This window comes from Molothrus aeneus, chromosome 6, assembly GCF_037042795.1.
Source record: "Molothrus aeneus isolate 106 chromosome 6, BPBGC_Maene_1.0, whole genome shotgun sequence".
NCBI classification, from domain to species: domain Eukaryota; kingdom Metazoa; phylum Chordata; class Aves; order Passeriformes; family Icteridae; genus Molothrus; species Molothrus aeneus.
The window spans coordinates 13,692,018-13,715,804 of NC_089651.1; the positions used below are offsets into that span (position 1 = coordinate 13,692,018).

The following is a 23,787-nucleotide window of genomic DNA, read 5'->3' on the forward strand; positions in this document are numbered from 1 at the left end:
CAAAAATTTTTTGGGCAGCCCATAAACATGACCTTCACTGTTCTACTATTTGTTTTGTTTGTTCAAAAACAAACAAAGCATTCATGGTTTAAAATATTTCAAACAAGTATTCATTATTCTAGTGGTATAAATAGAAAACTATTACAAAAAGAATCCAGCCTATTCAATAACCAATCATCTCAACTGAAGATACTATTTACCAAAGCCATTCTGAAGGCACCAGAAGTCATAAAATAGTTGAAAACTGCCATTTACATCACACGTATGAACAAAACCAGTTATTGTTGTGTTTGAATAAGGCTGACTACAAATACTTAACAATAGACCCTTTATCATAAGATCCAAGAACCTTGACAATGTAAAGTAACAATGACATTTTACTGGAACTTGCCTGGAATCTCCTCCTTGCTTTTCTGGATAGCTCTCCACTGGAATATTTACTATACTTGCAGCATCTCTGTAAAACTTCCCATCCAAAGCATGCCCTCTGACAAGACATTTAATGCTTGTTTTGCACAAATCCAGTATGATTTTTACCTCACTTCTGTTTGAGCACCAGTTCTGCAGTTCTGTGCTGATGCAAATGTTAAGTCCTGTCATTTCCACACGTGCATGTGTGGGAAGAGGGAGGGTATGATTGTTTTTAAATACAGCTAGCATAACTTGTCATACTTCCCAGACTCTAGATGATAAGGAAAAGGTTTTTGAAAGGTATTTTATTGGCAGTATGTATGGGATTCAAGTTATGTATGTATCTGCAGGCAAGCACATTTGTTGCACAGGGGTCTACCTTTGGACTTCTACCAGTTTCCCCTGCAGTTCAACACCAGTTTATAGCAGAATTTATAGAGGAAAACAACAAAGATTCCATGAACAATCCATGCCAAGGCCAATTAAGACTTTCAAAACAATAATTACTTGGTGTCAATTATGCCAGCACTTCTTATATGAGCAGGCTTTAAGAATCCAAGCAGGGCTAGCCAAAGACTGCAAACACTTTATTAGCCTTTATTCACTCAACAGAATCTCTCTAAAAGCATCTATAAACCCAAATCTCCAGCAGCTGTCTAGATTTTTTTATTGTAACCCTCAGCACTGTGAAAAGAATAGGCCTTTAGTTTGGAACTTGTTATTTTTGCATTTTTATACAGAAACACACTAAAAAAGGCTTTAGAAGAGACATACATTAGAGGTTTTTAATTGCCATTCTAGTCTTAATAAACTCTTTTTAATGACTGAAACACTATTCCTTAACAGTAAACAATAGGAGTTACCAACACACGCAACTTCTCATTGCAAAAATATTCAAATTCTGTAACAGCCTCAAAATGAAATTGTTAGAAGACACAGGAGCACTACAGAACTCAGCTGGTTGGGGTTTTTTTAAATGCAATATTAAGATTATCCTTTCTGTCAGCACATATTTCATTTGCCACCTCCTCTTTCAAAGCACATGCATTACAAGAAGGTTTTCACAAAATTCTTTTTTAAAGCAAATAAAGTAGATTTTCTTTTAAAGAAGAAAAAAACCCCAAAACAAATAAAGCCAGACCAAGCAATGGAGTAATCCAATTATTAGCAAGCAAGCCACAAAAACAGGCACATCATATACAAAAGCACATAAGTTTCAGGAAAAATATACATCACAATTTTAAGAAAACCCCATAGAAAACTACATCAGTGGAATAATTCCTGTTTTTCATAATCAACCATCTCAAATCTAAGTGGATAGCATTATTACAAGTAAGTTATTTAATTGATGTTTAGAAATCACTGGTGCCAACTGGTGCCCTCCACATGAAGTATTCAGAAGGCTTCAGACATCCTCCAAATAATCATTCAGAGATGCTGCAGAACCAAATTACAAAAGCACAGCTGTTTTCCTCAGGCAGAGCACAGCACTCACTAACTTTTAAAGGCACAATTTCAGTAAAAATTTGATTTATGAATTGGAGAAAAAAACCCCAAGTGACTGAAGTAAATAAAGCTAAAGGTCTTTCCCTAACTTCAGCTTTTATGGACAGAGATGAGATATTATCTTTACTTTTAATAATGCACAGGTTGGTTATTTTTAAAAAAGGGGGTTTTTTAATTCTAAATATGAATTTGGTGGAGCAAAAAAATCACATTAAAACTATCCAGCCAATTTTTGCTGCAGACAGGAATTTTGTGTCAACTTTCCAAGCCCTCAATGTTGTTCTAGTATTTGCTAATGTCTCCACATCCCAAGTTTGGCCCACCAACCCGAGAGGTTGCAATGTTTTGCAAAGCTTAAATCCCCATATTTAAAAAACAAAGCAAGAAAATCCTACCACAATCATGTTTTGATTTCAGAGAGATTGGAAAGCCCCTGAAGATCAGCTGAGCTGGCAGAGCAACCCAAACCTGCCAGAACAATTCATCTGCCTTAGATGCTCTTCCTTGCAGCCATACTTCCCGAGGAAGGCTCAAAAGCAGATGTATTTCAACTTGGACTTTATGACACACAAAAATTTGTATTTCAGTGTGCATACACACATATACCAGGCACACCATGGAGCAATCCCAGCAGACACCCCCGTGCACAAGAAGCAGCATCAGCTCCAGCTCTTCCAGAAAAATGCAGAGGCTCATCCCACTGCAAAAGGTTAAATGGCAACTGAAGGTTTTTTTCTGCCACTTATAATAGTGCTGATCTTTGGTGATTAAATGCAAACTCTGTGAAATGTTTGCATAATGATACCTTGCAATATTCAAAGTACTGTATGTTGTTGTGTTCATAGTGCACTGCCCCTGTTTTTACCGGTCTCATGTTCCATATAAGCATAAGAAGGATACACTGTTCTTATTATCACAATCTCCCACACCAAACCACATTATTTTAAGTTACTGGTCCTAAAAGGAAAAACAGTTCTGGCATCGTTATTTTCTTCAATGTCCAACTTAAATCCCTGTAATCAATACTAGACAGATCATTCAAATAAACTTCACCAGACACAAAACTCCAAATGTACCACAATTCCACTCTGAATTCTCATTCTTTATGTAATTACAGGAATCATACAAAAATCCCATGTTATCTAAGAAAACATAAACATAAAGCTGCTCTTAGTTATGAAACTAAGGAGCTCAGAGAAAAGATGCATCTTTTCAACTGCTTTCCAAGACTGATTAATCCGAAGTGAGACATTTAAAAAGTAGATTTATTCTTTAACAGTTGCAAAAAGTTGGCACAAAAAATGCCCTCTTGTGGCACAGCAGAACCCTGCAGAGCCTGCCCCCGGGTCTTCCAACATAGCTTTTAGAACAAGAATGTATGACTCAGGGCTTGTTTTGAAACTCAAATGAGATAAGGAAAGCAGGTAATAAAGTAAACTAAAACTTGCAGGTATCATTTAGAGTTTGAATGAATGCTTGAACCCAGTTTCTCTTTGTGACTCTTTAATTTATTTATTTTTTTCTGAGTTAATCTAAGTAGTGAGTACATCTGGCCCTCCTAAAAATCTGAGCATAATCCAGTTCCTGGGTAAAGCTGCTCTCTGCACTGTCACTTTAGCAGATTCCCAAAAGGGGAGGCTTTGTGCTGCTTGAAACTCTTTATTAAGGAATATGTGTAAAAGCAATTTCAACACCTTCAAAAATAGGCAACAATTTCCAAGACTGCCTTTCTCTCCCCCACCTCAGACCATTAATTCTCAGATGTACCACAACTGATAGACCACTGCAATGAACAGATTTTTCTCTCATGGAGCAGAGCTAGCACAGTACACATTTTTCTGTTAATAGAAATGTGGCTGCAACAGCTTCCATTCCCTTACTTGGAAGCAGCATCTTTCACACAGGTATTATTTTTGCTGCTTCTCTAGCTCTCAGCCTGACAAAACCATATTAAAAGCAGTGGATCATTTGCAAGCAAACAAAAAAAAAAGGAAAAAAGCCATTAAGAAACCCTTTCAACTGAAGTCAACCCTCCACAAGCACTAAAACCCTGATGCCCAGAGATGAGGAGGGGCCTCTCCTGATCCTACAATACAGCACAGAGCACATTCTTTAACACATCCCTCTCTTGGCTGCATCTGCTCAACCAATGGCAGTTCTGGCAGCCTCCCAAATTATTCCTTTTATTCCTGAGGACAGTCCCCAACAGCTTGGGTCCCTCGAGCTGCTCCTCTCAGAACAGTCTGCAGCAAGAGGTGTTGCTCTGTTTTCCCCAAAGCACAGCTCAAGTAGGAAGCACTTGTGTGGAGGCACAGGGATATCTTATTGCAGCTGCCAGCTCACCTGCAGCAAGGTCACACTCACCAAGGTGAGCTCCTTCCAAGTGCTCAGATGGAGCTGGCAGCAGCACCCACAGCACAGAGAACAGGCAGGTTCGAAAGCGTTATGTCTGAGACAGGAAAAAAATGCATTTTGGTCTTTTGCCTCAGTGCAATAATTAAAAAAAAAAAAAAGTGGAAAAAACCCACCACAAAACAGTTTTACAATGTATTACGAAACCGTATTTACAATCTATTATCCAATCTATTACAAACCCACAATCAAGCACAAAATTTTAGTTAAAATATTAAGACAACTTGAGAACACAAAGTATTTAAATTATTTGCGTATCTGACACTTTCTTTTCAGACAAAAGCCATTCATGTTTGGCTTTTACAAAGGCATTTTAGAAGTTTTCAGTTGAAGTTCCGAGAACTTTTTTTAAATATTTGTTATAAAACCAAATCATTTTAAAATAAAGTTACTGTTAAATACTCAGTGAAATTACCAGGTTATTTCATCTCTAAGAGCACAGACAAACTCAAAAGAGTTAAATATTTTTTGAAACAAGTTAGTGAGCTTTTTCTCAATACTTGGCTTGTCTGTAGCTGAGATCTAAGTCTCCCCACGAAGAGCAGGATGCACACACTCAATTTGTAGTGGTCTGGGCCCCCCAGACAACAGAACACCAATAAAATGGTCATGGAAACACACCCATGGCTGGCAATGAACACCAGAGCAGATTCCCCTGGACAAAGCATTGCCAGCCATGCTGCAAAGTTACTCAGGCAGCTCAGAAGCCAGGCAGGATTATGGTGACAGAGTTTAGCAACCAACATGGCAACAGGGGGGACCAGTAGGATTGAGATATTTTTCAACATTTTGCTCACCCAGCACTTGCAGTAAAGGTTCTCAAATCAAAAGTCATTAGGCTGCATTCTTCCAGGTGGAACAGTTCAACAGCCCTTTTCTTCTTAAATACAACTGAGCTTTTCATCACTTCCGAAACCAATAAATCAATATTTCCTTCCAGAGTTACCCTCGCTTGTCTCTACTTTCTACACCCTGGTCTTGCTAAGGTTTACTATCAGCCACTGAATAAAACCAAGCCATTGGAAGATCTACAAACCACTTATCTGGTCAAGATCCCAACCTGTTAAAAGCTGCCATTTTTCAAAGAGCTGTATGTAGTTCTCTTACAGCACTTACAAAATATAAGTAACAGATGTATGTGTGTGCACACCCACATAAAAGGAGTAAAATGAATTGGGGAAGGAGAGAAAAAGCAATCACAAGTGTCCTTATTACCTCAGAATGGTTGTTAAGCCACACCTAAGACTGGAAGAGATTAAGTCTCCAATCAATAGTAGGCTTCCCACTCAACCAGCCTTCCTCAGGCATATCATAACAAAAAAGTCCTCTCTCCATAGCTCATCCCAGATCACTAACCTGAGCACTCTCCCAGGATGTCTGCAGCTCTCTTAGTCCCTCTCTCCTGATTCTGGAAAGAAATTGTCAATCTCTGTACCCTCCCATCTTGACTCAGCAGGTCCTCTCCAGAGCACCAGCCTACCCATTTTGGCAGAGATCACAATTTCCCAATCCCTGCAGGAAATAACTCCCCATAATCCCCTGGGCAGCTAGGAAGGTCTGTCATTTACAACATCACTTAGTGATGCATGTTTCAACAAATGCTATCGATTGCACAGGTCACAGGTATTTCACTTTTCTTCTGACAAGGAGCACTTCCCCATCAGCTACAAGGCAAGAATTCAGGTGACAATTGTAGGTCCCTGAGTTAAGGTAACAAATGATACAGGATATCCTTATACCAGGCAACTTTAAAAAGGCAGCTGTGACATTTAAGATAAGCTTCTTTAGCAGGCAATCTAAGAAGCCTATATAGAAAAAAACCCACATTATTATTAAGAACATACTAACCGGAAGCCTATTTGAGTGGGCTGGTGTGCCTTTCTTCCAAGCATTCAAATTACTGCTTTTCAAAACTCATAATCTCTAAAATCTGTCATTCTTTTAGTATTTTTAAAGTTTATTTCCAGAGAAACATTACATAAATAAAAACCTGTTTTTCATGCCCTGCAGAAACTGTTTTCAGCACTGATGGGGGAAGGGGACATCAACCCAAGAGGTGGAAAGCTTGGAAGGGCATTCCTCTCCTGCTGCATTTCAGATTAAGTACAAACTCCTTCCTCTACTTGTCAGACCTGTTGACAAGCAAGTAGCTCTCCTCATGATTAACCACTTTTAAAAATAATAACAAAAAACCATTAAAAATTTGACAGCTAGAGTTACCATGGTCTACTTGAAAACTGAGTTAGTGAAAGGAGCCTTTATGCCAAACAATGGTAAAGATCCACACATTGAAACTGAAGGAAAATGAACCCAAAAACATCTATAAGCTGAAAGTTTACTGCAAATTTTTGACTGACTCAACTGAAACAGTATGAACTCTAGGAAAGACTTAGGACAGAATAGCTCCTACCATTTTATAAAGCTTTTGAAAGAGATGTAACTATTTTTTCCAAGCATAAAAAAAATAACCAATACAGAAATATTTCCTCAAAGGAATTTGTATCAGTAAGTATAGTATTTATCATATTTTTATGAAGATGGCAAGTGCTCACCTCTCAGATTTATTCATCCAGCATCAGATACCAAAAAGATTCCACTAGACAGTCTTTGACCTGCTTGAGCTTCAGGAATACTCATTGCAGGGGGAGGGGAGAAGCTGCTAGATATGTAATTGCAAATGTATTTTAACATAAACACATTTTGACACAAACTGATGAGGAAGAGGGAATAGCTTCACTGTCAAAATCTTCCAAGATCAGAGTTCTGCAACTTCCTTAAAGAATGGAAGACACTACAAAATCAATTGTTACTTTAGATGGAATGACACACAGAAAAAAATTCCTTTTTTTTTTTTTTTTACATATAGCATTCAAAAGTCCAGAGGTGTGTGTTTGGTTTTTCCCAGTAGATGAAGTCTATGAAGTCTAAAGGCTTGTTTTTAAGACCTTGATGCCAAGGTCATCTCAGGAGCTCTTTGAAATGCATGCACACACAATTATTTCAACACAATACTACAAAAGCCTTTCCCATCATATTTTTGGAAACTCTGCACTTTAACATCATCCTTGTTAATTTAATTTGCCCATAACATAAGGTGGTAAAGTAATTAATATACTTCTTAACTACTTTCAAAAATTTTTTTAATGTTTTAGCTTCTGGGCAAGTACAAAGACAATGTTTCCTTCTCTCATTCAGTGAATTCACTTAACAAGTATGTCAGAAGTGAAGAAAAACTACCAGGAACACACTTAACCACTTTTTCTTTTTACAATTTATGACCCACTAGGAATGGGAGAACAAATTGACATGGCTTTAGATTAAAATCAGCTTGAAAAACAGAAAAGGAAATCACAATTTACTATTCAAAATTATCTGAAGCACTCAAGAACAAAGTACTGTGAGATTTAAAAAATCCATTTGTATCACAGACTATTACAACACTTTATTTTAGCTCATATCAGAAGTGAAATTCCAACGGGACTCATGTATTAGCTATCACCATTTAAATTGTTTTGTCACTTCTACTCCAGATCACCAAATATTTACTTCTAGAAACACATGGTGCAGTAGGAAATACCCACTGAAAGATTTCATATATCAAATTCAGAACAGTCCAGAACATTACAGAACATCTACAAGTAAACCAAAGTATTTAAATGGTTAAGCAGGGTACAGTTGATAATCAGAAGTAATTTTTGTTCATGAAGACAGCTGTTCAACTGCTGACAACTGTAATTTCTCTGATTGTTACAGAGAAATCATTTTGTCTACCTCACAAACAGTTAAAAGCTTCCAGAAGATTGGGTTTCCTTAAAATAATCCATTCCTAAGTGGCAGGTCCAGCTGTATCCTAAACTTCTTAACTAAAGCTCAACCTAAAGAAAACCACAGTCAGCTGAGAGGGAAGCACACTCTTTGTAAATCAGCAGGACACTCTAATTCTCCACATGGGAAATCCTCCCAAACCACAGCACCCTCAATTCATACCTTCTCCATATTTCTACTCACCTCCCTGGCTGAGAATTCTTACACTGGCAATTTAACATTTCCACTGCAAACATCAGTAGCCAAAATAAATGGAATGTCAAGTTAATTGGCATGGAAAAGCTGCTGAGTCAAATTAAGCCCAAAAATAAATAAAGCACTAGAATTTTTAATATATTTGGAGAGGTCAACAATCTCTCAATTTCTGTATTACTGCAGAACCAAGAAACCCTGTGACAGAATGTTTAAGAACTCTATTAAATCAATCAAACATATAATCATGCTTAACTTGTATTTTTCACCTACAACATTTACAGACACCAAAATTCATAGGGAACAGCACTTCCAGTACATTCCTCTCACTTAGTTTCACCCAAAACTGTTATACAGACCCAATAACAAGTAATCCACATTCATTATCATTCATGGAGTTCCTGAAAAATTAGCTGAAAGGAACAAAAAGTTACTATATCATTAACATTCTGGGAAAAACAAAATTCTAATGCTGAATGGTACTTTTAAACTGATTCCATTGGCATTAGCTCATTTGGAATTACTGATAAACAACAGTTTATCCAGTGCATTAACAGAATTTCTTATTCTGAAACTAATCACAGAAATCCTAAAAATCCATGAGAAAAAACAATTTGGAATTTTCTTTCTAAAGAAAATAGATACATTATTCACTAGCAGGCCACTATATATAAAAATTAAGGGTTTTTTCTATACTCCCCCTGCCCACAAAGAAAAAGCAACTGGGCTGTTTACAACGTACCTCATCCTAAGTGATGGGAACCACTCAGGAAACAGCTGTGTAACAGTCTAAACACAAATTTACAAGTGTTTTCATTCCCACACACAAACCAGGCTCTTCTGCTCATCAATAATTCAAAGACTACTCACATTACTTAAAAACACAGCTTACAACTACTTCCTTTTAAGACTTCAGGCAACAACACTTAATCTGATTTTCACAAACCACAGTTTCCTCGAGCTCCTGCTGTCTGCCCAGCACAGTGACACCAGAACAGCAGGCTGGCAATCAGAAGCACTCCCCAAATTGCTGATTGTAATTCCTCTATTGCACCTATTGAGGAAGATGAGCTGGATAAAAACTGGACTCCTATAGCTCCCCTCTCTCTGACTGTTGCCTTTCTGGTGAGGGAAAAGTCACATCATCCATACACAGGAACTTCAATTTTCCTCCTGGATTTCTGTCTTTAGCCCATGTTATTTATCAATACCATTTAACAGTTTATTTGCTGACTGCTGCATCTGATCAATGGAAAAAATAAAACCCTGAGACCCTCCTTACAAGCAATGCTGATGCAACAAATGGTGCAGAAAGAGAACATAGATTGGGGGGGGGGGGGGGGGGGGGGGGCAGAAACTGCATTTGAAACCATCCACATTATTCAACAAAAATGCTGCTTCTGGCCTTTCCAAGCCCACACTGCTTGCTATCCAAAATGCTGCATCTCTTTTTAAATTTCTGAACACACAACACATCCAGAAGTCCATGCTGAAAGGCTTTCAGTTCACTGCTTACCTGCATTTCCAGAAGTAGGAAATATTTCACATCCTTCCTCCTTTTTTGCTAACTTTTGTTCTCTTCTTTACACAAAGTCAGCTTAAACAGCATTTTCACAAACTTGCAATATTTGGGACATTTAACTACCATTATTACTTAGAACTGAACCATTAGCTCAGGCACTGCCTCTGCTGCCCTCTAATTCAGGAAAGTCACAGCTGAGATCCCATCTTCCCCATTTAAAGAAGTGCAACACAGCTGGGAAAGGGTCTGCAGCACAAGTCTTATGAGGAGCAGCTGAGGGTGTTTATCCTGGAAAAAAAGGAGGCTTAGGGGACACCTTACTGCTCTCTTTAACCACCTGAAAGGAGGCTGTGGCCAGGTGAGGGTCAGCCTCTTCTCCCAGAAACAGCCAACAGGACAAGAGGAACTGGCCTCAGGCTGAACCAGGGGAGATTTAGATTGGATATTAGAAAAAATTACTTCACCAAAAGGGTCACCCACCATTGGAACAGGCTGCCCAGGGAAGCAGTTGAGTCACCATTCCTGGACATATTTAAATTCATTGGCACTTGGGACATGGTTTAATGATGGACTTGGCAGGGCCAGGTTCATGGATGGACTTGATGATCTGAAGTTTTGTTTCCAATCTAAATGATTCCTTGCTGTAGTCACTAAAAGGAGTAGATGTTTCCTTTAGTGCAGAAATGCTGGTGAAGCTCTCCAGCAAAGACAAACACACCTTTGTGCAACGTCTCTACTTTTTTCTTGCAGTGCTAGGAGAAAACATGTCACTGTGATATTTTCTGGGAAATCCCTTTGCCAGGATTTTTCTCCTGAGAAGCTGAGAAGCCTTAGAAAAGAAATGTACACAATAATCATCTGATTGCTTTGGAATGTGGTCTGGAGGTTGTTTACCAACAGGTGCATCTTTGAATTGTTTTTAATTAATGACCAATCACCATCAGCTGTGTAGGACACTGAGGAGTCAGTCACAAGCTTTCATTATCACTTTTTTCTAGCCTTCTGATGTATCCTTTCTCTTTCTTTAGTATAGTTTTAGTATATCATTTCTTTTAATATAATATAATATCATAAAATAATAAATCAGCCTTCTGAGAACATGGAGTCAAATTCTCATCTCCCACCTCGTCCTGAGGACCTCACAACACCACAAACATGCAATTGTATGGTCTCGTATTTCAATGGGACACTTCAAAAAAAGTTCCTTTGCTGATAATAGAGTTTTCAGATATTTTCCTTGTGCAGAAGTCCACCCAGCACAAGTGTTATTTAAAATTTCAATTTCATGCAAAATTTGAAGACATTTCTCCTAAAATCCTCTGGATCACCTGGAAAACCAGCAATATTGTTGCAACACTTCAAATTGCTCAGTGAGAGAGAAACCATCAGACTTTAAAAATTCATATTATTTGTAAATCTCTCAGCAAGGACTACTCTGCATCAGTACAGCAGCTCCTGCTCAGCAAATACTGGGTATTATGTTTAAATGCCTTAATCAGGTATTTCAATAACTTGTGTTTAACCTTGACACCAGGTGCTCTGGGTTAGTAACGTTAACTGTGACTTCTGCTTCTACCTGAAATAGTTTTTAATCCTTCAACTCCAAGGAGAATGCAGAAGCAAAACCTGAATTTCATGCCCAACAATCACATGCCACACCAAGGAAACATACCTAAAGTCATAAAAGTGAATGCTGTTTTACTTCTCTCCCAGAGGACACTGTCACAGCCCTCAGTAATTTCAATTTCCCTTCCACCATTCTGGTGTCTCAGTATTTCCATAGACAATTCAACATTCTCCAGGGAATACTTAAACTGACAATTGAATTGACAATTCAGTATTCTCCAGGGAAAGCAGGGAAATGCAACTCTCAAGAAAGAGTCTTGATCCAGAGATTTAGCAAGGCAAGTTAGCAATAAGGGGAGAAAAACCAGACACTGGGAAATATCTGTTATACTGACACACTCCACTGAAGTCAAGATTTATCATTCCACTCTTCAACTGAAAGGACTAAATATCCTGTGAAATGAGTATATCAAAGCCCAACTTTTACCTGTAATCTCTTCATTTGAAGAATTTCATGTAATGATTTCACATGCGAAATAAGTCATTGACTTTTATTTTTCTTAATGAGTTCAAACTGCACCTCACTACAAAGCCAACTGGAAGAGCAAAAGGAAAGTGGTTAGGCTATTTAAAATTGAATACTGGGAATTATAAAACACAGTGTTAAAGGAAGAAATCTGATCACTAAGTGAAATAGTTTTAGGCATTCAAGCATTTCTGTGCTGAAAAAGTAAAGCACAAAAGTAGCATTTAGAGAACAGTATTAATCTATGATTTCCAAGGACAGAAATTTAAACATCTGCTCAAAAGCCACTTGACAATATAATTGTCTTAATTGGAAAGCAAGCAAAGACATTACATTTATAAAAATTGCATGTTCATGAATTCCACTCTTTAAGTAAAAGAATTTTAAAATAGGGCTAATATTCTGAGATGGCAACAATAAATATCAAGTGTTTGATAACTGTCATCTAAGAAAAATGGATTTCAACATCTTGCAGCTAACTTTTATTAATTTAATTTTAATTTTGTCCAGGAGATTCAACATAGCCTTGAATCACCATGTCCTCTGTGGAACAACTGCCTACATCCAGATTTTGTCAGTGTTATCTCACCCTGCAAACAGCTAACGTTATAACTCCTGATCTTCAGCAAAAGGTACAGAAAATATGACTGCTTTACCAGCCACTGAAAATTACATAAAATGAATCACACCCATTAGCACAGTTCTGTCTCCAGATAAGTTTAAAGATTTTGCTGAAAAAGATCAAACAGATCTATTATTCCAGGTATTAGGATAAGGCCCAGTTATTTTCTTTGATTCAAAGCAGGCATTGACTCAAGCACTCAGAGGTTAACATGCAGAGCACACATTTAAAACATCCAAAAATTGGCTTAAAAAGACACACATTTTAAAAAATAATTACTTTAGCTTTTGGCATCTCCTTTTTGCTGCTTGATAGACAAACATTGCCTTTATTTTCTCATTGCTCTCCTTTACATTGGTATCAATTTCCTAAGTTAATCAAAGCAAATCTCCTTCTCCCTAGAAAAAGAAAAAAACTAACTGCAAAAAGTAAAGAACAATAAATGTGAAAGTTAAGTGAAAATTGCTGCTCAAGCACTTTGTTCACTTTGAAGATGAATGTGAAACTATGAAATTTTGGAACAAATATGCAACTTGCAAAATGAAATAACTACATTTTGTCTGATTAAATAAAACAGAAAATTAAAAACAGCAGCTTTCTTGCTTACTCATATTTTACAGAGTCTATACAGAGCTCCTCAAAAAAGTCACCTGCATGTTGCAGAATGAATGTGTATTTTCAAATGTTTCAGTCAGCTCTTAATTCAGGATATTTGGTCTCTGGTAAGTAAATAAAAATATAACAGAAGTCCTCACTTGACAAAGAACTGTAAATAAAATCCAGTATTACTCAAACGCTTCATTTCAGCAGTGCATCCCAATCTCATTTTAAAAGTTTTGGTGGTTTCGGTTGTACTTTTTATTAAACTAAAGATAAAATCTTTAAAGGTACAGATAAGCAATAAGGAAAACAAGGGTTTAAATACAAAACTTCAGGCAGAAAAGCACATACCTACTATGTATTGGTAACAAGATTTTTTACCTGTCTAGACAAGTCAGTGACATTCTTGCCAAGTACTCCGTGGCAGGCAATCAAAAAGAGAAGGGCTGGGTGCTTAATCAGATTCTTCTTGGATTTTAACATCTTTAATTACAAATCTGCTTTTAAATTAAAAGTTCTGCTTCTAAGGACATAGAGCAGACCTTGTAAAACAGTCTAATAATGCTGTAGGAAAAGACAATTAAGCTATAAATAAAATGCTCCATCTATCACTGTTATCCAAACTGAGGCCACAATAACAGAAAAAAAGTTTAAAAAGCACATCTAGGAGGCAAAGACGAAACAAATTAGATTTAGCAGCAAACTAGAGTCTACAATCATACTGACTAGAATTGAATGTGATATTAAATAAATGTGATACCACATTTATTCAAGCCAGTCTGTGCAGAGATCCAGCACTGCAATACTGGAGGAGTACATTTAATCTGTAGCAAAGAAATGTAAATATTTGAGATGATAGCAAACTTGGATCAGTAGTGAGGTTAAAACTCATTTTAGTATAATCCATCTGCAGCAAGCAGAATGATGGGAAAATGCAGGGTATAGAACACATGTATTTCACAGCTACACAGGCTTATCATGTCTCTGAAGCACTTGCTAAGGTTGTTCAGGATTGCCAGACCTGCCTGAGAAAAGGTACCTTTTTGTTTCCTCCATTATAAAACACAAGAACATCCTGCACAATGTATTTGCTTGCAGACAGGCAATCCTTCTAACTAGGTCCAGCAGCTAGAGTTTACTACTGAGAGAATGAACAAGCAACTTTCTTGAAACAAAGTATGTAGCATTAATATCAAGATTCTGCTGTCCCAAATATTTGAGATTCTCTCTTTTCTGGCAGATAATGGGTAGTTAATAAAATTAAAAGTGTTGTATATATTGTTTCCTCATCTGATGTGACAGGCATATTGCACAGGTGTAGAAGAAGTCTGAAATGTAACTCAAGGTTATGAAAACTACTTTTAAGACTACTGCAACACCTGCCCAGCACAGCTGTATGACTGTGTTTATGCTTAAACTTTAGACAGACTTTCAGAAATATTGAAACCCTCACTGCCATATACACCTTCTTTAAAAAGGCACAGACATTCTCCTGCACAGATCCAAGGAATGCAGAAGTGGACAGTGCTTTAGGAAAGAGGCTGAATGAATGAAGTTTTTCTTACACATTAATGTTCAAAAAGCTGGAATGTGTAGTAAACAAAATGTGGAGGCTGGCAGCTTCAAATAACCAGTTCACGCCTTTGTTTCTGAGCTACAACACAAGGAAGCCACACAATTCCAACCAGAACAAAAGAATGTTGCTCCATTTCCCAGAAAACTTGGATTTCCAGCAGCGTTCAACACCTAAAAAAGCATCTCACTCTATGTGTGTGTTATCCTTGCTGGCCTCTTCAAGTAGTCAAAATTCAGCTTTCCAACATGTGTGTATCTTGGAATAAAGGCAAACACAGATTAATGAACCAAGCTAAGTACTTTGTGGTGCAGCCTTGCTTTAAAAACAAACAAACTCCAGCACCTTCCCTTAGGTGCTCCTCCCTCCCCTAAGGAATGCACACCACATCCCTCTTCATTCACATACCTTGCTGAACCAAACCACACACAGCATTTTCCTTAGGCACAGCTCCAGGCTTGCCCTTCCAGAGGGCACTCTGAAATTCAGCCACCATGCACAAAGTATCCTTTTCCCATTTTCTGGGAGCTGAACTACAAAGCCCTTCCTTTGCTCTCTGCAATTGTTGGCCATCCCTGCTGAGCACAAATCCATCAGCATTTATTCCACTCATTAATGAGTGATCTCCCATTTTCACTGCCATCCAAAAGGACACTGAATTGTTTCCACTAGCTGGAATGAAACACAGCTACTGTATCCAACCAGCAGATCCAATATTCCCAGCTCAATTCTGCTCAAAATCCAGGACAACAAAATGTAATAAACAGGCTGTCTGAGCAAACCCAACATGGGAGAACGAAGGGCAAGAAAGAGACAGAGAGAAATCCGTACAAGCGGTGAGAGTTACTTTCACTGTGTATAGTTCTGCTTTCCCACAGCCCAGACGGAACGCTTCCTGCCAAGAAAATTTGAAATGAGAAGAGGAAGAACCAGCAGGGGTTTTCACCCAGCCTGGCAGCTTTCCTCCTGCTGCCAGGAGCCAGTAGAGGCCGCTGAAGACCATGGATTGCTCCCGCAGAACTGCGGGATGGGACAGCAGCTCCCCGACCCTCGCCTCTCACCTCAACAGCCACTTCTCGCATTTTTCTTCCACTTCTCCATCCCACACCCGCTTTTCCACCCGTACAATGACCTCCGTGAAGCCCAGTCCCCCTCCAGGGCAGCTCCTGCCCGTGGGCTATCACTGGTGGCCAGAATGCGCATTGCTGCACTTGGCGCGCCCAGGCTTACCCAAACTAGGCCTTGTGCCCCTTGCTGAGGAACCACTCCAGGTTTCTTTCCCTAGAAGTTTCCCCATGACACTCCATAGCACACAAAACCCATTCATTTCACCAGAGACTATCCTCACATTTTCTAGAGATGGTGTGAACATATCATTTACAATGAAGTTCTCACATGGTTCCAGCTACCCAAGTTTTATTCCACTCCAGGAACGCTCCCCAGCTCAAACTGGACATGCACAGCAGTGACACAGTGAAGCGAACCCAACCTCACAGGGGAGTTTCATGTCAGTTCATGTACTTACTCATGCATTACCTTTTATTCAAGCACAGGGTCAAGAACCACAAAGGACATCATCTACACAGATGAGGACCTCATCATGAGGGTCATCACTATTCCTTACAGTAGCTAAGTGCTCCAGCATCTTTTACTTCTACAGCAATAACCATCATGGAGAACAGAGCAAGAAATAATAATTTGTTTACAGCAGGTCAAGGAACACCTACAGTAAACAGTGTTTCAACCCACCCAAACAGCCACAAAAAAATTATTCCGTTTTCAACATCTTACTAGGAGAGGAGAAGACAGGAATTTCTGCAGGGCAGAAGAAACCTGTTGATTAAATTTATTAATGAGATTATAAACAATCTTCTCAGATAATCAAAAGAACTGAACTCAATAATCCAGATGGTCTCCTCCCCTTTGGGCTTCTGTGATTAAATAATCATCAAGTGGGTATCACCTGTAGCCCACTGTGGGTGAATCTGAGCTCCTGTATGGTTTTCAGTGAATGTACATGCCTGGCACAGCAGAACCAAAGTTAAAAAGGCAGACTTCTGTTTAGTGTGCTTTGCTCTTTTGCTATTTCCAAACACTTGAAACACATACCATGCATATTTCCTACACACAGTACAGGCTAAATACAAGAATTAAAGAATTACAGTTGCAAACAGTTACTGACTATTGCTATGCCAATTTCATGGGTTTGTTTCTTGTACGTCCACTTTGTTACCCAAAGAAGAGGCCAAGTTAAACTGGAAACTGACTTCAGAAACAAATAAAACGTTAACTTGAGATATTTAAGTGCTGATTTCTACTTTTTTGTTCCTAATTTTAGGCTACAATTTGAATGCATGATTACCTTTCAGAGGAGCAGTACCATTGCAGCTTTCAAAAAGAACCTCTGTAGCACCAGTACGCATTTTTAACATATTTAAATCCAAGGCAGTTAGGTATCTAACCCGGCAAGAACAGATCCTTTCACACCAACAGCCACCTCAATCTTTCAAATCTGTAAGGAGGTAGTAAAAAAGCATTCCACACTTTCCAAGCTTTCCAACTTCCCCAAGTCTTTTGGACAATCAGGAAAAGAGAAGCAAATGCAAAGAAAAACCTGCACTGTAATGCACACATGCACTGCTTTATCATCGTCACTGCCCTCCCTACATGTCCCATCTCCTTCCCCACAAAGAGTTTGCCAACCACAATTAACATTTCACAGCAGCAACACAACCACCAGAAACAAACCAGAGCCAGTGCTGTCCAGTGCTCATTCAGCTCCACATATGGCTCAGCAACAACCTTTCTGCAGACTCTCCCATAAAGCATTTGGCCCACAAACACAAAGTATTTGAAAAACATCAGTAAAGAAACAAAAACAGAGATGGAAAGTGTGGTGCAAGCTGTATTCAGCACTCAAAAAATGTGGCAACCATGATATTTTCAAAGACTACTACATGGAGATCTGGAAGAATCAGTTTATACATCACTTATTTAATGTTTTATTTACTGATTTTAAGATAAGAGACAGCACTGCCCTAACAGGGTTTGCCACTACCAAGAAAACCTGATGAATATTTGGAACAGAGAAAATCATTTGCAAAGATATGGATGAGCATAAATGGGAAGAACTGGAATGTAGCTTCCTAACATAAATTACAGTTCTTAAAATTTAAAGCAGTAAAGAAAGACCTGCATGTTTCAGTCAATTGGCAGCATTCACATGTGCTGTCAGTGTGGGTGTCTTCCCTAAATAGGCAAACAACCTAAAATGCAGAAAACGGAGAAATTTTTGAAGCCAAGAAAGCACTTTTGTTGGTTGAGAGCCTCACAAAAGCAGAGGACTCTGTTCACTCACATTCAACAAAGATGACTTCATATTGCAAGAGGTGCAGAGAAGAACCACAGCAGAATCAAACAGATGGAGAGGCCTTCTTAAAGGGCTGCACAAAGAACTTGGCTTGCTTAGTTGAGCAAAACAAGGCTAAGAGTGAATGTGATTTCAGACAAGCATCTCATGTAAATAACCAAAGGGAAAAGAGCACCCCTTCCCTCACAGGACAGCTGCCCAACCACAGAACATTCTAAACCAAAACATTCTAAACCAAAAACATTCTAAACCACAGCACGTTCATTTGGAAAGCTTCTATCCAATGGAAGTGGAGTTTAGGAAATTTTTAAACTCCTGTTAGGTGGAAAGGGGAAAAAAACTTACCTGGTTTTGATATGACACTTGACCACCTTATAAACCTTTGTTTCACTTTATGATGTTTCAAACCTTTGTTTTACTATATGATGTTTCAAGTTTGTCCACAGTATTGAAAGAAGCAATAAAGACATGGAAGTAAATGGACATAGGATTTCATGAGATTTTTACATGAAGGACAACTCACATCTAATATTTTATCTAGTATTTTCATGATGCCTGTACCAGAAATCACTTATGTAAGTGGAGTTAACCTGTGTTTAAATAAAATGTTTGATTGAAGTTATTTAAAACAGCAGTAATACTTAGTAATACTTTTAATTTCATTAGAGAAATAAGACTTACAAGATCCATTAAACAGCCCATGTGGTTAAACTATAATAAGTTGTATTAATTGTGGAAATTACCACAGGGGGAGGGGTTACTTGGAATGTTCCTCCTGACACCCTTCAATAAATTAGTATCCAAGGAGTAACAATGTTTGTGAAATTTCTGTAGACAACACCAGACTGGAACTGTCATCAGTACAGAGAGGACTGGGTAGTTATCCAGGAATGCTCATGGCTTTTGAGAGCTGGAATGCCAGAAAATGGAATTTAAGAGTACAACATGTGAAATCATGCGTTTAGGGACCGGTAACCTTTTCTGTAAGCTGAGAACTCATCATGTGGAAGCAACACAGGAGGAATGAACAGAGCAGTGAGGTATGGAAATCATCATCTAAGGATACTGATGTTTACATGAGCCCAACAAGAGCTCAGTATGCTCATGGAAGAAAAAATGAGAAATTCCACTAAGTTCAGGGAGCCTCTGAGCTGAAATCAGAAAGGTTAGAGCAGTGCTGGGGGAAGTATCACTGCTGAAGAGTTAAATATTGTATTCCGTATCAGAAGGATCTTTAGTCTCAAGCAGTTCAACTGAACAGATTTATGTCAAAAGATTGCTCTGTCTCCTCACAAAACCTTGCTTGGCTAAAGATGACTGCATTTATTAAACTGCTCAGTAAAATGAGCACACTCCATTCCTTATTTCATTTCCTGCAGCTGTTCCAGCCCAAGGTAAAGAGCACTATTAGCACAAGTTATGAAAATGCACTGCACAGAACTCTAATTCAATAGATCAGAAATCAAAAGTTTTGCAACTGCCTGACAAAGAAGATAAGAGATGGTCTTCCAAACACAGCAGTTGAGAAGAGGAATTTAAGCTGTTGTAAAATTGCACTAGTAAGTTTCTGGAAAAGACAGCAAAACAAATAGATGTATTCCTACACCTAGAAGTTTATGTACCCATGTAAAGGATCTGTTTACAGTACATTTACAGACTGGACATTTTAGAGTTCCATCTCTGGCCTGTGCAATCAGCAGAACTTTTATTCCTTCCTTTCAACACACTGGCCATAGATAAAGGGTGGCAGCTCTAAGTGTTATTGAGCTGCTCTCCAATGCTTTGCTACTACCTCCTCAAGAGTCAAGGGCTAAACTATCTGCCCAGCCCAGCACTGTTAGGAATTCTCTGGCTCAGACAAATGAAGATTGAATGCCTTTTTTTCCTCCACTTTAGGTGAAAAAAGGACATTTTAGGATCGTCTGGAATTTTATTTAACAAACATCCTACATGTGAGGCATTTGTTATACTTTCAGTCAATTGCTCCTTCACCCAGCCCAGTATGGTTTGGAAGTTTGATATTTACCAAAACCTCAAGTTACTCAAAGATTTTGGGGTACACTCTGCAGGCATTTCAATACTGGACAACCATGACACTGCTGTCAGCAGTTATTGGGGCAGTACTTAACAGCCTGGGAGTTTTGCACTGGAGCAATGAGATAGTCTGAGCATTTTCCAGTCCTTTTCTGTTGGTTCCATTAAATTTGTCAGGCATTCCGATTTGCAAAGGAAAATGCAAAGGCATCACACGTGACACGTGACTCTAGATCCAAGATGTACCAGAGTTTTACTCATTTGATTAAATCTCTACTTTTACATCGGTGTTTGTCTTTGTAAAAACCTTATATCTGCGATGTTTGAAAGAAGCTATCTTAGTTATCCAGCTTTACTGCAACACGCTTGCATCTCATAGAATAAAAGCACCTCAATGAGCAGCACATCCCTGCTTGTAATTGCCCTCTGAACAAGAAACGCCACATGAAAGATCCCGGCAGCCACCACCAACCCTGGCAAGGCAACTTCATCCGCTCAGCCCCGTCTCCGGGAAGAGACACTGGAATCCTTTCACTTGCAAAACTTCCCGGGGCTGCGTCCACAGCCACGAGCCATTTAAAATAACAAAACCACCATTCACCTTCCACCTCGGCCGGCGCTCAGCCCGGCAACGCTCCACCTGCCGCAAACCTCACCGTGAATAGCGGGGAGGGGGGCAGCAGCCAGCTCGCAAACAAACGCACACACAAAAACCCCAAACAAACAGGGAAAACTCAAGTGCCGCCTCCAAGGAAACCTGTTGCTGACCACTGCCGGAGCGCGGCTGGGGGGATCCCGCATCCCGCCGCGCCCGGAGCCAACTTTCCCGCTGGCAGGGCGCATCACGGCGCCGCTCTGGCCGGCGCGGATCACTGATGAGCGCGGCGGACGTGCGGGCTCGGTGCGGGGGCGGCCGGGCTGAGCCGAGCCGAGCCGAGCCGAGCCGGGGCCGGGGCCGGGGCCGGAGCCGCGCCAGCAGCGCCCCCCGGCCCTGGGCGGTCGGCGCGGGGCCGGGAGCCGGTACTCACTCGATGAAGTAGCTGGCGCCCTCCTCCGAGAACCCCTCCTCCCATCCGCGGGGCAGGTCTGCAAGGCACGGGGGACGGGGAAAGAGAGAGAGAGAGAGAGCGGGAAGGAGGGGTGAGAACTTCGCCCGCGGAGCCTCCCGGCCGCGGGGCAGGGGCGAGGAGGGGGCGCCGGCCGCGGGCACCCACCTGAGCGGATCATGTGGCCGGAGTTGACGGGCTCGCCGGTGCGCGGATGCAGCCAAGTGGTGCGGCGGGTCAGGTCGCTGCGAGGGAGAAGCGGAAAACATGCACCTGTTAGCGAGGAGGGCGGCGGCGGCGGCGGGGCCGCGCTGCCCCCGCGCCCCTCCCGAGGCTCCCCCTTACTCGATGAAGAAGACGCGCCCGTCCCTGCAGACGCCGTAGGACCAGTGCTCAGGTAGAGTGTCCCGCCCCACCGCCGCCGCCATGTTCGCCGTGCGCGCCGCCGGCCGGGGCGGGGGTGCGGGCGGCCGGCTCTGCTCGGCGCCCAGCGCCCGGCTCTGCTCGGCAGCGCCACCGCGGCGCGGGCGGGGGGCGACACCTCCCGCCCCTCGGGAGGCCGCGGGCACGGCGGCGGGAGCGGGAGCGGGAGCCCGCGGTGCTGCCGCCCGGCTTTGTCCGCCGCTGCCCCGCGCCCGCCCCCCGGCCCCGCCTGGGCTGCCGGCCCCGGCGCGGCGCAGCGGCCCCCGCGGGCACCCCCGCCGTCACCCGGGAGCCGCACACCCATCCCCGCAGGCGCTGTCCGCCCGGCGGAGGGAACGGGATTGTCCCATGGCCCGCTCCCGCAGCCCTGGGAGCCGCGCCCGGAGCGGGGGATGTACAGGTGTGAGCGCACCTGGCTGCCGCCGTGCCCCGGGGACGCGCTCCCCGCGGCGCCAGGTGAGGAGGGACGGACAGGCCGCGGGGACTTTGAACCTCGGGCACAGGGTACGGGGGCACCGAGGTTAAAACATCGCACACACGCGGCAGCAGCAGCCGGCCGACAAAGCAGAGCTGTCCCCGGCACCGGGAGGGACCTGTGCCAGCCCCTGTGCTCATCCATGACCTAAAACAGGCTGGACGGTAACGTGAGGGAGCCCGCTCGGTGCATTTCAGTGGGGCTGGGCCGGCTCCCAGTCAGACCAAAACCCTTCCTGGTGCTGCCGTGCTCTGTGGGCATGCTCCGGCTGAAGTGCTCCAGTCACTCAGAAGGTGGTTTTGGGACAAAGTGGATGAGACGAGCAAGGAGTGGTATGCCCTACAGCAGAGCCCGTAGGTTTCTTACTCTCATCCTGGCGCCAGCCAGCAGAGCAGGGATGGCTGCCAGGTGGGGAGTCCTGGCCAGCGCCTTGGCTTGGCCGAAGTGCGAGTTGCAGCAGGACTGACAGAGCCAAGGGGTCCAGGGTGCAGAAATGCCTCTTGCCATGAGGGCAGCAGCGGCGGAGCCAGGCATGGCTCTGTGGGATTCGTGCTGTTCTGGTACTGGGGAAGACAGAGGGATCCAAAAGGCAGGAAATGGGACATTCGCAGGCTTGGCGTGAAAGGAGAGTGTTAAACGGGAAAGACAGGCTGCAAAGAGAGGTGGGAAAGGGTGGGTGGGTGGGTCTGACTGGGGTCGGGTTAGTGAAGAAAAACAGAGGAGACCAACTGAGGACACGGCTGTGGGGAACAGGGAGAACGCCAGCATGCAGTAGGAGAGTGTAAGAGGGCAGAGTGCTGCAGTACAGGGAAAATGACAACGTTTGCTTTTCCTTCTAAATAACCAAAATAAATCATCAGAAGAAAGCAGGAGACAAGAAAAGCAGCATCAGACAGGAGAGAGAGGACTTTGCTTTATTTCACATCAGTTTCAGACAACATTGCAGGTCTGATGCATCAGGATAACTTTGTGTAAATTTCCCTTTTTGACCACTATTGGAGAAGATACTCTACTGTATATATACACACTATACTAGTGTTATCTAACAACCAGGAATGGTCATTAACAATCCACAGAATTTTAGTTTATCCACAGTTAAGAAGCAGGAGAGAGTATCTTGTAGCCCTTTATCCTCAGTCAGAATTTTGATTAAAATTTCTAATACTAAAACTCCTGTGCTGCCTTTTTTTTTTAACCTTACTGGGTTTCCATGGCAATGTTGTTTGTTTGGCTGGTTTTTTTTTTTTTTTGGCGGGGGCGGGGGGGGGGCTGCAGGAGTGGCGTCTATCAGAAGCTGCCAGAAGCTTCCCTTACATCCAACAGAGGCAATGTCATCCAGGATGGACTCAATGCTGACCAATGTGTTGGACAAGGGATTTTAAAAGGGAGAAAAGTTAGCATTAAGGAGGAATTGAGACCAGAGAATGACAGTAACTGGTGAGGGATATCTCCCACAAGCCTGTCATTGTATTTTCTCTCCCATGACCATTTGAGGAGGGAGAATCACAGAGCAGCTTTGGTGGGCACTTGATGTCAGTGTCAACCCACCACAGAAGCCCTAACAATTCTGAGTCATTCTGGTTGGGTGTGAGTTATCACAGAACTTGGCAATAAAGTCAGTCCCAGTGCAATTCCAAAGTCAATCAAATAGGAGTTACTTAGTGTCATTGCATGTTTAGGTCTG

At 41.6% G+C, this 23,787-nt stretch overlaps 1 protein-coding gene across 6 annotated transcripts in view; it reads right to left on the minus strand.

Annotated features, from left to right (window-relative positions):
- The window catches only part of PLEKHA7 (pleckstrin homology domain containing A7), a 146,062-nt gene extending 124,427 nt beyond the window's left edge, over nt 1-21,635 (minus strand). For all 6 annotated transcript variants that reach the window (XM_066551555.1, XM_066551554.1, XM_066551553.1 and 3 more), the window contains exons 1-3: nt 21,551-21,635; nt 21,374-21,450; nt 21,188-21,245 (exon numbers count right to left, since the gene is read on the minus strand). In XM_066551555.1, the coding sequence (XP_066407652.1) occupies nt 21,188-21,245; nt 21,374-21,450; nt 21,551-21,633 (218 nt within the window). In that variant the 5' untranslated portion in view covers nt 21,634-21,635. The remainder of the gene's footprint in view (nt 1-21,187; nt 21,246-21,373; nt 21,451-21,550) is intronic.
- Between the last annotated feature and the right edge of the window lie 2,152 nt (nt 21,636-23,787).